The sequence below is a fragment of the Ursus arctos genome, unplaced genomic scaffold, assembly GCF_023065955.2.
Source record: "Ursus arctos isolate Adak ecotype North America unplaced genomic scaffold, UrsArc2.0 scaffold_15, whole genome shotgun sequence".
Classification (NCBI taxonomy): Eukaryota; Metazoa; Chordata; class Mammalia; order Carnivora; family Ursidae; genus Ursus; species Ursus arctos.
In genome coordinates, this window is record NW_026622819.1 from 37,231,789 (window position 1) to 37,249,222 (window position 17,434).

The 17,434-nt window shown below is 36.0% G+C and overlaps 1 protein-coding gene across 2 annotated transcripts in view; it reads left to right on the forward strand.

Moving 5' to 3' along the window:
- Positions 1-15,449, forward strand: part of ITGA1 (integrin subunit alpha 1) — a 166,428-nt gene extending 150,979 nt beyond the window's left edge. The window contains exons 25-29 of one of the 2 annotated variants that reach the window (XM_048224257.2): positions 68-172; positions 335-439; positions 1,521-1,613; positions 3,975-4,091; positions 9,090-15,449. In XM_048224257.2, coding sequence (XP_048080214.1) covers positions 68-172; positions 335-439; positions 1,521-1,613; positions 3,975-4,091; positions 9,090-9,134 — 465 coding nt within the window. In that variant the 3' untranslated portion in view covers positions 9,135-15,449. Of the gene's footprint in view, positions 1-67; positions 173-334; positions 440-1,520; positions 1,614-3,974; positions 4,241-9,089 lie in introns of those variants that run through there. The other variant, XM_057312234.1, reaches the window with a different exon arrangement.
- The last annotated feature ends 1,985 nt before the right edge of the window (positions 15,450-17,434 follow it).

Below are 17,434 nucleotides of genomic sequence, written 5' to 3' on the forward strand. Positions count from 1 at the left end.
CGTACCACGTCATTTTTCCCTCTGACATCTGGCATTGTCTGATAAAAGAAATATTTTCACTTCTTAGAATGCAAACTGCAGACCCAGTAGCCTTCAGGACCCTCTTGGTGTCAACTCTGGGAAGAAAACGATTATATCCAAACCTGAAGATCTCAAACGAGGCACAATTCTGGTAAATTCAGATAACGAAGACAAGTGCTAGTTTTACCTCATGTTTTTTAAGTGAATAAATTCAATATCAACCTAAAAATAGCTCTCTTCTAGAATATTTTAATATGGCATCTTTTTGCCAAATGACAAAGATACTAATATATACCTCTGAACATTTAAACAGGACTGCAGTATGTGTAAATTTGCTACAATTACGTGTAATTTGATTCCTTCTGACATGAGCCAAGTGAATGTTTCACTTATCTTATGGAAACCGACTTTTATCAAAGTAAGTGATTGCATTGTTCTCTGCAATTACTGGATTATGTTAACAAATGTTTGCTCATTACTTAGTATATGCAAAGCAGAGTGATTCTGTAGAAAGAACTGGAAGTGTAAAAAAATGTGGTCCAAGCCCCAGCTCTACTTAACCAACTATTTGGGTCTCATTTTCCTTGTTTATTATTAACTAAGTTATCCCCAAGATCCCCTTCCAGATAAATAATTTTTTTCAGTCTCTCTTATTCTTTTTTTTTTTGTACCTCTAGAAATAAACACCTATACAGTATCAAAGTTTGCATTTATCTTAATACTGTAGAACTAAGTTAAGGGACAAAGAATTATAGAGAGACAGTGCTTGACTCCTTGATACCATTAACAACAAATAGAGCTAACACGTATTATGGACTCTTTGTATTAGATCAGACTTTATATATATACACACATGCATGCACACACATTTATATATACTGTATATAAACACAATTTATATATACTATATATCTATACACACATTTATATATACCATATGTAAATAGGAGGACATTTTTTAGCTCCTAATAGTCAAATCTATCTGACAACAAGCTAACTTTAAAACTTAATCCATTGTATTTTGTATGGTTTCTTTCTCTCTTAGAAGTGTTTGGTTAATTATACGAAATTTCCATTTTTTAGGTTCGATCATATTAAGTTGCAATTTTTATAAGTCACAAACTGTTGGATATTGGCAGTTTCGTGCTTAATCCCACACAAGCTCCTATATAAACTTAATTACCAGAGTGTAGCTATTTCATACCTAGCTACATGAAAAGGGGGCAGGGTTTGAGGTTTGTTTTTGCTAAGGATAAATCTGAAGAAAATGATTTAGGAAATTGTTCCATTCTGTAACAAGGACCTAGGTGACAACTTGAGTGGAGAGAAGAGGGTTGGGTCATCATTGGAAACCACCAGTTCTATTTGGAAGTTAACAAAACCAGTGTTTTTAAATCTCTCAGGAATATCTCAATTTTAAAAATTGCACTACTCAAACATGACTAGCTGTCACTGTGATTAGCATAATATATTGCAAATAAATCCTATTTGCTTTTCAGGCACGTTTTTCCAGCTTAAATCTTACTGTAAGGGCAGACCTTCAGAGTGAAAACACATCACTGATTTTAAGTACTGGCAATCAAAAAAGAGAGGTAAGTGCAACTCTAAGTTTTGAAACATTACACATTTCACTCTGAATTTTGTGATATAATGTTTTATAATTGCTTATAGAACCTAAAGCAGTAACTAGCTAGTCACTAAGTAACAGACACTTTTTGCTTCAAATTATACTTAATTAGCTTCTAGTGTGATTTCAGTCTTCTTTGTAAGAAACTGGGAAATGCCATGATATTTACAATTAACATGCCATGTTTGACTTTACTGCTTGTAACTATCACAATAAATTGATGTTTTTACTTTCACCTTGATAACGAATGATGCATTTGTAATTTTCCTCCTTAAAAACTGACATTATAAAATGCAGTTGACATCCAGAGAGCAGACTTGAAAAACACTTTACAGAAAGTGACTGTACACTGTACAGAAATAAATGTTAGGTTTTGAAAGGTTTTCTTCATTTAGTCATTGGGAAATCTGAAGCAAAAATGAAATATTATTCCCTCAGACAAATTCACACTTCAGTCCTTGGTAAAAATAAAATGGTTTGAGGTTTTTCCTCTTGTTTTATTATAAAATAAGGCCAGAGGACGTATTCAGATGTGGATATGTAAGCATTTCTCCTCTTATCATGGGAGAGTTTAAATATCCCATGTGGATAGTATGAGCCATATAATTTTATTTGGAAGCTACCTAACATTCAGATGTTGTTTAAAAATTTCTTATTTCATGGGGCGCCTGGGTGGCACAGCGGTTAAGCGTTTGCCTTCGGCTCAGGGTGTGATCCCGGCGTTCTGGGATCGAGCCCCACATCAGGCTCTTCTGCTATGAGCCTGCTTCTTCCTCTCCCACTCCCCCTGCTTGTTTCCCTCTCTCGCTGGCTGTCTTTATCTCTGTCGAATAAATAAATAAAATCTTTTAAAAAAAAGAATTAAAAAAAATAAAATAAAATAAAAATTTCTTATTTCAAATTAATACTTATTTCAAATAATTCCAATATCAATGACCCCTGGTAAGTATTCACCTTTAAAGAATATATGCATGTAATGTTTACTTACATTATAAAGAACACTGATAAATGCAAAGCTGTTCCACATGCAAAGAAGCCAAAATTTTACCAATAAGCACCCCCCAAAAAATGAGTATATATTATATAATAGGAAAAGAGTACACTTGATTCCTAGATATGTTTTGTTGAAATTTTATAATTTGCTTTATTTCCCCTAAATGTTAGTTTAAAATTCGCCATGGAACTATTATTCAACACCTTATCCTAAAGGAAAATAATACCTACATTGTTAAAATTACTAAAAGTGATCATTTTGTAATTGTGTGAGCTTAGAGAAGTCACTGATCCCACCCATATTTCAGCTTCTGTATCCGTCAGTTCTGAGAATTGTTTTAGATGTATTTAAAATCGTCTTAAAAGATCTTATTCTGTGCACGTGTACACTCGTGCCGGCTCTGCATTCCCAGACACCAGCAGTGACCCACACGGAGCCATCTGAGGAGTTTGTATCCATATCCAATATATGTAAATATCTCCCCTGTTCTCTTTTTTTTTTACCTCCAGTCTTCCCGCTAGCTTTAGGAATTGAGAAGTTCCCTGTGACAACAGGCACAAAAACTTGAGCTGTTATTCATCATTGAGATCTACCCTGAGTTAGTTTTTTTTTCTCAGAAACTAGGGATGAGACCCAGGGCAGACAAGTCTCACCGCGGTGTGGGTGCCACATGGAGTAGCTGAAACGCTAACAGCTCTTCACCTCAAAGTTTTCCTTCAGTTAAGACCTAATGTACAGACTAAAGATAAGTCGACTGGCAGAGACAGTGTGGTCTCATAAAAATACACGAGGGTGAATATATGTGCAAAAATTCATGTTACCTCTACACTTTAGATTTGTGTATTTTACTATATGAAAATTATATCTAATTTGTAGGCAAAAAAATAAAGCACATAAAAATTAGCATTAGAAGAAGACCTACTCAGGTTTTTTATGTCAACGACCTGTGGTAATGCTCCAGCCTAAGCTTTTACCATGATGATAATGCACTAATGTCAATCAATAAATCTTTAAAATATATAATACTTTTGGTTCTCACTGAGTTAAATTCACCTCTGCTCCCAAGCATTCTGATTCATAGACAGTTTACTCTTTACGTATATATTTCTAAAGCATAAGATTATAAATATTTGGGTAATAATAAATTTGACATGCTTAAAGATTTTGAATAGATGAAGGGCATTTTTAAATGTAAACTCAACGTTTTCTCTGTATGTAGTAATCAGATTAAGTATATTGTTTGGTGGAAAATTATAGCCTGCAAGAACTCAATGTAGCAGAAGTTATAACAGGTGTTTATCAATGTTAACAGTCTTGTTTAATAAATTTCAGTTTGCTATTCAAATATCCAAAGATGGACTGCCGGGCAGAGTGCCATTATGGGTCATCCTGTTGAGTGCTTTTGCTGGATTATTGCTACTAATGTTGCTCATATTAGCACTGTGGAAGGTAAGCACCAAAGTTCCCTTGACTTTCTGTTTCAGCTATCAACAGCAAATTGGTGAAATAAATTATTATTTATCCATGCTGCGTAATATGGTATTATACAGCCATTAAAAATATTGAGATGATGACCAAGACAAAAGAAAAAAGAAAAATGTATATCCCAAACATTGTGCACAACTCGATCCCAGTTTTGTAAAATAAATAAATAAATAAACAAATCCAAAAATCTTAATGGATCTCTCTGGAGGTTGGGATTATAAAAGACCTTTCTATGTCTATAACATTGAGAACTGTAAACTAAGTATGCATTACTTTTATAAGTAAAGAAAAATGAAAACTCTTTTATTTAAAAAAAGAACAAAATGAATTCCTATGTCAGTTTAAGAATAATAAACAGTAGAATGGTTAAGATGAGCTTTGTCCAAATACGTTATCTCTGTGTTATCTTCAAAACTAAGATTTCTTTAATATATAAAGAAATATGCCATGTTTTATGCAATAGCTATGTGCCTGAGTGAGAGAGGAGAAATTTGTTAGTTAGTTGATGAAAGAGAAATCTTACTGTTTCACTGACTCCTATTTCAAATCCTCTTGTAAAACTATTTCTATTGCGTAAATCTGTATATTTACATAGATATTTTGCTATACTGAGGTGTGTGAGATTTTTCAAACTCTTAGCTATATCATTTTCAAATTAAGCAGAACTGAGATGATAGAAATTACACTAAATTTAATAGAGAATAAAATGCCATCAAAAAGTTGAATTTAATGTTTTTCCAATGAAACATCAAATTGGTATTTATTCTAACATAACACCACCCTATATTTTACCAAATTGTTTTACCAAATAGCTAAACTCTGCTAAAAATACAGGTCGTGGTTACATATTCATTTTTCTTAATACCTGAGCAGCAGAATTCTCTTTCAATCAAATAGTTTAAATAATAAATTTCTGTCCCACCGAATTGCCAACTGTTTCTACCCTTTTTGACTCACAACGCCTAACTTCCTCTTTGGGTGGGGGATTACACTCAGAGAAGATGATACACAAAGCCATGTTAAAGATGTAAGTTAGTAGCATTTAGTTCAGTGAATAGAAACCACAGCTTTTCTCCAGCAAAGTCCTTGAGACAGAATTCCTAGCTTTCTCAGACCTCCAGTTCCTCCCCCTGCTCTGCAGGGTTATCAGTGCTCTGTCTGTAATACCTGGCTTTGCCACACCGTGGTACCCGAGACCTTGCTTAGTGGTGTCGAGGTTGTGCTTGAAACAAGGAATGTGGTTTCTTCACTTCTGCACCTGTATTCCAGAGAGAGTTTTACAGTTGATTTCTTTCAGTGTGCTCTTCTGTTCTGAGCACTGAACCTGCCTGTGTAGTTTTCAGACACAGCTGACAAGGGAAAAGGAAAGCCAGAGATGATATTTGGATAGGTTTTCTCTGGTGGCATATCTCTGCTTAAAACAAGTTTTATCCATCTGGGGTTTTTTTTTGGTCACCAGTCTGAAGAAGCATAAAAGTAAAAATAAACACATTCTTCCATCCAGTAAATGTTTCGTTGATACGCGCTACTGGCTTCTTGGATCTCTTTAGGCCCAGGAAGGAAGGTCATTTAGCAACCTTTGGGCTGTTCTGACCAGTAGGTGCAGTTAGTTCAGCCACTTCAGTGGGAGATCCAGAGATCAGACCGTCAACTCCACAGTGGAAGGGAAGAAAATTAGGACATGCTGAGTGCTTTCTACATGCCAGGAACTGTTTTAAACTTTTCCACATTAATGTTAACATCAACCCTCTGAGAAAGACACGGCTATGAACCTCATTTTGTTAATGAGACGCTGAGATGTACAAGAGTTAAATATATTCCCCAAGGCCACATGGTTTATCAGATTCAGAGTAAGGACCTAAATCCAGACCATTTTACTTCCTTGCCAACACTGTTAACCCCTTGCTTTGTGTTCTTTCTTGCTTTTATTCACTCTGTTGTGCTTACAACCTTTTCAACTAAGTATTTTAACTACATGTTATAGTTGATGACATTAAAGCAAAGAGAATTTAAGTAACTCTCCCAAGATTACCAGCTAGTAAAGGATTGGATGGAAGCAATGATCTATCAGCAAAGCCCAGCCTTTTCCAGTATCTCCCACTGCTAGAGGCTACAGGGCAGGGCTCCTTATTCTGGAGCTCCAGGACTTGGGTTTTTTTCGACACAGGAACTCTCTGAAATATATAAAAATATTTTGTTTTGGAATGAGAGTCCCTGGTTGGATTTCAGACTTTCGGCAGCTCCATTATACCAAAAAGATTAATTGCCCCTCTTCCCACTTTAAAGCCATGTGGAACTTCCCTGAAGCATGTATTTGGTCTGCAGTAGGCTCAGAAGAGCTACTCTTACCCCAGGGATCTTTTTACAGTAATTAGACCTGGAGCAGAAACCTCAGGACTACCCCTTCTTCCTTCTTCTTCCAAATCTGACCACTCTGGAAATTCATTGGAACGCCCAGACTCCATACAGGGAACAGGCCAAAGATTCTTCCTGGAGCTGTGAATCTATTTCAAAGAGCATTGTCTTTATAGAATTTATCCTTGCAGTACACACGGTAGAAATTGAAGTTTTTCAAAATCCTAATAGTAGCTTAATATACTTAATATTGAAGAGAGAAGGCTTTTAGGGGGCACGGGTTTAAGTAAATTGAGAAACATGTTCTGGAATATAGGACCACACGTTGAGGGAGAAGCCCAGTCAGGCCAATATAACCAATAAAATGAAATGAGACTCAGCTCACAGAGAAGCCCTAAGAAAGCAGAGCGTTTTTCTCTCTTAACTTGATTTCATACTGATGCCTGAAGTTCCATCACTGATGATTTATTTACTAATCCTAAAGCTTTATTCCTCATCCAATATGCATATCCTTGGCAGATGTGGGTGGGGAATAGCACCACCATTTTCTAGTCTTTTATATACTAGTTAAATGTATTCATTCAACATTTATTCCATATTATAGTCAGTAAGCACGTAATTTCTACCAGGTACCATTGAATCTGACCCTTTGCCATAGGGTTTTGAACTAGGGAAAAGCATAAATAAGATCTAGCACTTACTAATAAGTAAATATGGAAAGACAAAGAAGAAAAGTGAAAGTTGTAAGTCTGGGCGCTGAAAACAAACTTAACTTGTTCTTAATTTTAGCTGGTATTGGCCCCAGCCAGTCTGAAGCTATGTACTGTATTCACCTAGTCTCCACTCTTATGACCCAACTTCCACTAACAACCCATGTTAATAGAATTAGTTGAGTGGAAAATCTCAGATAGCACAATTAAGTTTTAAAATAGAGCACTTAGGGGTGCTTGAATGGCTCAGTCGGTTGAGCGACCAACTCTTGATTTCAGCTGAGGTCATGATCTCAGGGTTGTGAGATGCAGCTGTGCATGGGGCTCCGTGCTCAGCAGGGAGTCTGCTTGGGAGTCTCCCTCTCCCCCTCCCTCTGCCTCTCTCCCCCACCCCCACTAGCTCTCCTTCTTTCTTTCTCTCTCTCACTCTTAAATAAATAAATAAATCTTAAAAATAAAATAAAACAGAGCATTTCGTATGTGAAAGCGAAGGAAGGTTGAAAAGATGCAAAAAGACTTGAGAGGGAAAGGACAAGAGAGAGAGAGCAGGGCAGGACAGAAGAGAGAAAAGTCTTATATTCACCACATGTTCCTGTGAAAGCCTTGTTTGATTTATTTTCAATTCAAGACCTGCAGGCACAAGTTAAGGGGCCTGATAGTTTGTGAATCCATAATTTTTATTGTTGGCTCAAAGAAAAAACCCTGAGACATACAGAACTGCCATTCGAAGCAGGACAAATTTATTGGGTTTTTTAATGTTTTTTCATGTTTATTTTTCTGTTGTCACCTTTCTCTCATCTACCCCCACCAACTAGATTCTGACATAATGGAAGACATAAAGCCCTGTCACGGTGGAAGACATAAAGAAGTTACCTTCTTTAACTTAAAACTGCATACAAGCCCTCAATTATTCAATAATGATTTTTTTAAAAATATACCATTCCCTTGCTTAATTCACCATAACTTCATTATTAAAATGATTTGGAAGTACCATACTTTCAAAGAATTAACTCATTGTCTGCTTGAACTATTATAATCCACTCTCAAGTTAAAAAAAAAAATGCACAGACTTAAAAAAAACACTTCTCTAGGACCCTTAATTTCCTTTTATTTAATAATACCTACATTTTCGATGAGATTATTACAAAGGTCCCTTCCAGCCCCTATACTTACTTTTATTGTACTGTACAATAGGAATAAATAAAGCACTTATAATTTTTATAATGACCCATATTACAAAGTATAATGAAAAGTCACCCACATTCACCCCATGTGAAATTTCTTCTACGTTCAGTGAGTTCCTTTTCATATCCAGACGATACAGCATGTTTTCAAGAGGCACTTCCTGTCAAGCCTATAAAGTCAGATGTTCTAACACATTTAAGGTTAATCCAGACAACTCGAATCTACCCTACCCCTCAGCCATGGTGCCTGTGCCAGGTTCCCCACCAGCTCTAATGACCTCAATTTGTGACCAAGTTATTTGATGGGATTTCTCTGCAACACACCTGAGAAAACGGATGATGGCAAAGTGCCATTAAGTGCCAGCTAACTGTGGTTTGTATGTCTTCCCAAATATTTTCCCAGAACCTTTTTAAGTTAGTTCACCACTAACTTTTTTTTACTAGGAGACATGATATATTTTTACTAGGATTTTTTACTGGAAGACATGATATATTTAACCAACAAAAAAGTTTAAAATGAAATAGCAATTTGATAAATGTCATTTCTTGACAATATTACTTAATAGGACAATGAAAAAAAAAACTTCTCAATTATATTAATTATTTGTATGTCCAGAATCACTAACATAGTATTAAATTTTATCCAAGGAAATTAGTATTTATTACCTAAATTCAAATAATTAATTGTGTTATATTTGGTATTTTCTCCACAGATTGGATTCTTCAAAAGACCACTAAAGAAGAAAATGGAGAAATGACATATTTTACAGGAGGAAAAAAATAAGAATTATTCAATGATCTATCCTCAGGTTTGCCTCAAATATGTGACAAGAAATTTATTAATACAATTAAAGACATAGTCACATAACTTTAATCCATCAGGGATTAATCACTTGGAAAATGACAGATCAAGGAAGATCCAAAAATAATACCATAAAGATATATTTTGTAAAATGATGAAAAATATTTTTAATATTACTCATAATATTTTTAATAATTACTCATTTGTGTTAAGTAAAATTACAAAGTGTTTTGAAGATGAAGAATAACTTGTACAAATATGTTTATATATTAAATCAGCATCCAGAGTATTTAAGGAATGCATAAAAAGATTTTTATGATCATTGATAAATTAAGCTTTTTCCATTGATTCCTGATGGATATCCACATTCAGCATGATAGTCAGCATTTGTAAATGACAAAAAAGGAATTAACTGAAAAAGAGCATTTCTCCCTATTCAAATGAGAAAATTTTCCTGGATAGAGTATATATAAAATATGGACTGAAAATAGAATTAAGTCACAGAGAGTACATTCAGCATCTTTGTGTTGGGTTCTGTACTTGGAAAATTTTTTGGTTTTTTTTCCCAAAGTGTTTGGAAACAATTGAGCTGATGGAAAATGAAGATAGACTTGTTTAAATAAAGGCCGCTCACTGAATGGATTAATTTAAGCTTTCACAAAACATGCTTAATTTTGACATGAGCCCTAAAACTCAAAACTTTCATGCTGAAAACAACACTTCACAGCAGTTTTGTGGGGCATACCAGTGATTTGTCATGAAAAGCCGTGTTGTGTGTGGGATATGCTAAGATGGCTTCTGAATGGAATGTGACAGCGTAGACAGATGTCACGGGGTGCCAAAGTCATCTTTGCTGGGCGGCTTTTGAATGTTAGGGGGTCCCAGGATGTAACCCAAAGTAGGAGTTTTCTCAACTCCTTGGCACATGGTTCATTTTAACCCTCAAGCTGTGAGAGTACGTTTATGTTTAATTTTTTAAAAGGTATTTAATTTTCCAAACACATTTCTTATTTTTATGAAAGGCAGTATTCCATTTCAGTATTGCATTTTACCAAGAAGCCACTGCTTTTTTAGTGTGGCATATCAATATTTAAATAGGACTCCAGAAATGTATTTTAAAGAATCTTAGGTTTGAAACCTTGCACCAACAGAAAGATATCACAGCTCTGTATGAGCTTCTTTGCTCCTGAAGTAATCATTATGGTGCATTGAACTCTACTGTAGCATAAGCTCGTAGGTTGCTCCGTTTCTTAGGAAAATAACAATGGATGAATGTATCATTGCCGCATGTGTGAACTACTGCTGTAAAATTTGCTGATACTTCTGCAACAACTCCATCTCTCCACCTGGATGACCATCACAAGACCAGCACCTGTCCAGCACCTTATCTAGAAAGTCCTGGACTCTACTTTTCTCAGAAGGCATCAAATCAAGGGAGAAACTAAATGCCATAGGTTTAATTTTTAAAACTAATTTCCAAGGAATTCTCCGAGGACTCAGAGTCATCTTCCCTCGTGGCTCTCCGCATCTTCCTCTAAGATCCCAACTATCAAAGTCACACACCTGCGGAGTGCCGAGGTCATCAATACTAGAAGAAATCCTTAATCTTTCCAGAGATTTGATGTCCTCCTGCTGGTCATTGTTCAGAAATGTCACTTCGGGAATTTCTTTCATTCCCACTACTTATCTCCAGGTTCAGAAATCATTTTTCCCACCTGTTCTTTTTTTGCCCAACAGAACTCAGGTTCCTCTTATTCAGAGTCACCACATTGCACAGCCTGCTCAGCAGCTTGGCTCCAATCTCAGCACATTCTTAGAAGTAAATCGAACAAGTAAACTTAAATTCACACTTGGCTTCTATGATTGCTAGGCAGAGCATTCACTGAAACAGGAATGGGCACATTTCAACCAAATAGGGTGTTAACCCAGAGGGGAAAGGTGGAAACAATGCCATTTCGAACTTGTTAGAAAAGACAGGAAGAGCCACTGGGATAGATCAAATAGCTACTTATAAGCCTGGCACGGTTTTTAATATAAGTTGTTCCCAGTTTTCAAATAAGAATGTTTAATGAACCAGATATCCCTTTTCCCTAATACTATTATTTGTTGAGCTTTATGTGTTTAGATGTGTGAGCATCTGTATGTAAACACACATGTACACACACACGAATGGAAAAACACAAATCAAATACAAAATACCTCAATAATACCAAATGACAGGGTTTGACAAAAATGACAAAAAATAAACACAAAAACTACACCAACGAGAAAAGTTTGATTCATCCATTTTCATTAATTCATTCATTCATTTTCTTTAATTTTTAACTTTAGTGCACAGTTCTGCAACTATCTAAAAGATGTATACATGTGGAGGTTTTGATTAAAATAATAAGTCAACAGTACAAATGTACTAAAACATAGTCAATGATTAAGGAATATACTAAACTTTATCATTTTATTCTAAAGCACTTAATAAGAAAAGTGAGTGCTATTTAAGACTATGAGTTTATGCCAAAAACTTTTTTTTAACATTGGTATCTTACAAAATTGATTATTTCTTCCATTGTGAACTAAAATATGCATGAAGTCCCTTTCCAGACCAAACTTAGAATGGTATATTGGTAAATTATTCAACAACTGGCTCTCCAGAAGGAAAAAAAAATCCCCAATTTGTATCATTTGCCAATTTCCATGATTTAAATAGTCTTGCCATGGCCATTTTCAAGCTACGAATATAACCCTAACCAGCTTGCAAAACTCCTGAAAATTGATCTGTCAGCTCTCATGAACCGGTATGAGCTGGCTTCAGCACACCAATAATAGTGACAATAGTAGACAATAGGTAGATGATAGATAAATAGATACAGAGATACAGAGATATAACATGTTAGATATATACATATATAAATGCACAAAATATAATCATATTTCAAATTATGCTTTAAATGCTCATCTCAAGCCTAGCAGACATAACGTTATCCCTCATTCTTCAATTTCAATTTCTAGAATTACAGCCTTCCTTTAATATCAATAAAATGATATAAACTTTCAGGAGAAGCAAGGAGTTGAAAGCAAGAAAATATAAAGGATGACACAATGAAAATCAGACCTTCACAGCCACAAAGAAGCTGTTTTACTTTCTCTAGGAATCCAGAGCCCTGAAACAATATTGTGAAAGTCCATCCTTTGCAAATATTTGTAGTTTCTATGATCCAATTTGTAATTCAGTCGTTTTCTCTGAGCCTTAGAGTCATGCACAATTTCATCTCTGACAATTCCATGTCATCAGGATGCTTAAAATGAGGCTTGTAGGGGGAGATATTTTTGCAAAATTTGATGCTTACTCAACCATAATAAATGTACCTACACATGCAAATACCTATAAATATATTGTCTTTTCCTTTTACAAAACCAATATCTACTCAATTGGAAAACAAATATGTGCACCAAAAGCAGAAGGTAGTTGCACCGTCTTTGACCAAAGCTGGGTCGTAGCAGCCGTGAGAAGCTGCGCCCGCATTCTCCCCAGGCGTCCCCTGAAAGCGCCACAGCTTGTAGAGCGAACAGCCACCCCTCCAGCTCCCAGCAGTGTGCTTTCGTAGAGGATAATGTCTTTGTCAAACATGTGGTAATCTGCTCCCTGCAAATGAACTGTCTTGCTTGGCACAACACTGAGAAAACTAGGGAAGACCCAGGCTCGGAGCATGATTCATGGGTTTGGTGCGGTCACGTTATTGTTCAAATAAAGAGGCTTCTGGCAAATCCTTTTTTACAAAATGATATCCTCTGCATCCTTCATTTATTTTCAACGCTTCTCAAGTCCTCTACATTAGTCATCCCCCCTCCCCCCCACCACCACCACCAAGGGAGATTTTCAAGAAGACTGTTGGAGCAAAATCTGTTTACATGTGCTCTCTGTTTGCTGTGAATACCAGCTTCAGTGAACTGATCGTTTATGCAGGATTTCAGGCCTCGGTTCTTCGCTGACACTCTAAAGGCATGACATGATATAAGCATAATGTAATAGGGACAAAATGCCTTGTACTTCAGAGAAGGAATATCTTTCACAGATTTACCAGCCGTTGTGGGACGCTGTCAACAACTATGCCAAGGGTTGTGGGAAGGGCTGGTAGGATGTAGCCATCAGCACCCCACAATCTCCATCCTCACCCATGGACATAATAATCCAAAAAATTAAAAGAGGGCTCTAAAATCTTCAGACTGATGCTATTTTTTAATGTAAATTAACTGTAAACAGCAGATTTTTTAGTGAAAACACAGCTTCAAGATGAGTCCACCCAGCAACCCTTTTCATATCAAACTGCTGTCCCTAAACCTCTCCTATGCAGAACTTCTGAAACCAGCCCTAGACGTTAACTCTGCAGTACATCACAAAGGGCTCAATTCTGCTGTTTCCCAAATGGAAGCACTATTGTGCAACATCTTATGTAAAACAATAAAAATAGAGCTAACATCTAACATCGTAATCTGATGAACAAGTCAGTATCTTTGATCCTCATAATAAAATTAAACCTTGAATTTAAAAATTCCAAGTAACAGCCTTTTACCATCTACCTTGAGGAAACCTGAAGGAGCATGTGTCGGCTCCTAAGCCCCAGGCCCATTGTCCCCTGTGACATCTGGCACCAGGAGGTCCAGGTCTGAGCTGATGGGGATGGATAGTTCTGCCTCTATAAAAGGCCTGAGCTTAACACCCCTGAATCGCTGCACCCCAGATCAGCCTGGCCCCACCCCATATCAGATATACACAGAAGCATTTCTTGCTGAAAATTTACCATACTGAAAAATATGCAAGGGTGAGTTATCGCTTCAAATGTACTCTGCTTTGACGTCGGCTTTTTTTTTTTTTTTTGCCTTTTTAAATATATCAAAACCTTTCCCCCATAACTAATGAGTGCAGAACTTTACCTAAAACTTCCTTGCATTTGCCTCCTGTCACTGGCTGGAGAATTTCCATGCTGTGAGGACCGGGCAGCAGGAGCCAGAGCCCATTTGCAAGATCTCTGCCTTCTGCCTTCCAGTTGGTCTCTTCTATTCTCAAGTGCACACTGAGGACGTTTTGTTTTGCTTTGGAACTTCCTTGGCAAGGCCATTATAAGCCTTGTGCCCCTTGCAGGACCTTGCGTGGTTGCATGTTTTTTCTGGTGAGTTGAGACTTGGAAATCCTTTAATTATCTGACACACCACGGAAACCATGGCGGTAAACTAGGGACCAGTGCCACTCCTATGATGATATTTGATTTTACCATATTTCAATCACATCTTTATGAAAAAAAAAAAGAACTAAGTGGAATTTTAGAAGCTCTTCTGCAAAAGACTGAGACTCAATGCTTAATTTTTTATTTCAGCTTGATCTGTGCATATAGTTGGAGGACAAAATTTTAAAGAGACATCTTCCCAGTAACACAGAATGCAAGCCAGGTGTCCTCTTGAATAATTCCCTGTTGACATTACTAGTTCCCACCCCCATTTCTTAAGAGAGAGATTGAATGAGGAAAACTAAACATCATTGTTCCTCCACAGAGTAGCCAAGCAGAAGGGGAGCCCCACACAGAAACTGATCATGGCTTTCTGAGAGATGGTAGCATGGTAGGTCCAGTGCTAGGTGGCAGGCTTCCTGTCATGCCTCTGAGGCATCTTACGTCTTGAGAGACAGAAAAAAATATATATAGATAGGTAGATAGATAGATAGATAGATAGATAGATAGGTGGGGGGAGGGGGAGGAAATGAAGCTGTTTATCTTTTATATATACACCCTCCTCAAAATACCACAAGCTTCCTTAGACCACATCATACCCACATGCCATAGCAACACATGTACTTTGCACAAGTAAATTGTTGATTAAATAAAAATATATTTTTACTTGCTTATTAGCTGGGCTAATTTCCTGGAGTTTAGTGTACATTGTCTCAAGTAAAAACAATCATTTGAAGCAGCAACACATCAGATCTTCTTCATACTGGAATCATTTCACACAGGACATCCTGATACTTGGCATTTAATTCTGACACCTCTTGGCCTTATGGCGAAATGCAACAGCTCTCTCTCTGCTTTCTTCATTAGGAAACATTGGCCTGTGAAGAGAATGGTGTACTGTGTATTACTACTGTGAGGCTGTAAAATTGTTAACAGACAGTGTGAAGAATCGTATCCATTTGATTAAAAAGAAAAATACTGTGTATAGTAACTACTGTCCTGAAACATGTATCATATCACTCCAATAAAGTTTTCAGCATGGTCTGACATAAGGCGTATTGCATTGTGTATTTTTTTATGTACTTCAGAATAAACTTATTAAAATGAATAAGGGTATGTGCATTTCTATAAGACTTTTATTGGACAAACTCATTAGAAGAAAATGTTTTCATCTCCTTCAAGAACAAAGAAGCACAACCTTTGTTGACTTTAGTAATTTATTAGATGCCTAACTTAAACACATTTTTAAAAATCAGTTATCAGGTAGCAGTCATTAACTGATAGAGTTAGAAATAGCTGAGAGAATAAAAGAGTATTTTGAATATCCAGTTTATGGTGTATCCTGTACACTGATTTGAGGTCAGAGGTTTGGTATTTTTGGTATAATTCTTTCTTATCTTGTTCATCAGCTGTGTATCTTACGTCAAGGTAAAGGAGCATCCTGTCGTATCTATGAATTTTTTTAAATGATTCAAAGAAGAATGTGATTGCTGTGATTTTAAGTACATAAATTTTATCCAAGATTAGTATTTCTTCCAAAGTTCCAATTTTTTTTTAGCTTCCTAGTAGGTTTTCACTTTGATGGTCTAAAAGGAAAAAACAAAAGCAAATTAAGTGTGTCTGTGGTGTTTCCTGTACACAATATAGCAATGTGATTAGTCTTTTGCAAACTTGACACAAAAGCCACAGAATCCGTATTACTACATATCTTCTTCTAATGGAATGTTTTAATAATAAACTATCTGTTGTATAACAATAGATTGGACCACCTGGTGAGAAACAAAAAAATACTAAGAAGTGGGAAAAAAGGTTATTTTCTTTATTTAATCTATAATTCAAAGAAATATAATTATTTAATATATAAGGGCTAGAAGAGAATATGAGAAGTTTTAGTAGTAATCACACATGCTCATCTTGTCAGTGTTTTCATCCTCAAACCATGCTGTAGGATGATTGAGTATCCATTTTTAAATCAGGAAAGAATTGGGGTAAAAGGGAATATATACACATTGTAGAAAATCTGAAAAACAGAAAAATCATTTAAAAACAGTTGTAACACCAGAAATTACTAACATCAATTTATCCTTTTTCTGGCATACATGCTTATTTTTTACGTATTTCTATTTTGATATACTTGATATCACAGAGAACATGGTACCCTGTACCTTCTAAAAATGTTGCATTCTATTTGTATTTTTTCTTTAGTATTAAAATGGTGACAGCCATCAAATTCTTTCCCTCACTCTGGAGCTGACAATAAGAAGAAAAATTATCCCCTCTCACATTCTAAGTAAATAATCATTATACACACATATATATGCCATACTAGAATTCTCCATAGTCCAGATGTCAAATAATTACTTTTTTTACCTACTTCTTCAAGCAGGGGTGAGATGAGCTGGACAGCAAGGAGTGGATACAGAAAGATGGGAAAGGTAGTCTCGCTAAGAATAATAGCAACTGTGGCCCCACTGATTATGCAAAATCAGCTGGGTTATTTTAGTAACAATCCTTGAAAAAAGAAAGACTTTTTGCCAGAAACAAGAGCTGTCATGATTACATTACAAGCATTACAAACAAATGAAGACAGAGAAGAGGAAACAGAGGAACAAACAAAACATGAGGCATATAGAAAACACACAGCAACATAGCAAATGTTACTCCAATCATATCAATAATTATGTTAAAGGTGATTCATCTTTCATCAAAAAGCAGAGATTGTCAGTCTGATAAAAGAATAAGGTCCATTTACATGCCCTCTAGAAGAGACAAACTTTAGATTCAAAGGCACAAATCAGTTGAAAGGAAAATGATGGGGAAAAAATATGCCATGCCAACGGGTACCATAAGAAAGCTGGAGGTGGCTGTATGAATATCAAACAAAATGAACTCTAAGATATGTACAATTCCAGACGTGGGAAGAGTGTAATCTTGTGAGAAAGAAGGAGATCCCTGGAATTCCTCAGTATACAGAAATCCAGGTTTATACTTTAATTGAATTTGATATCTTGCTGATTTTCAAGGATTCATTGGTGCC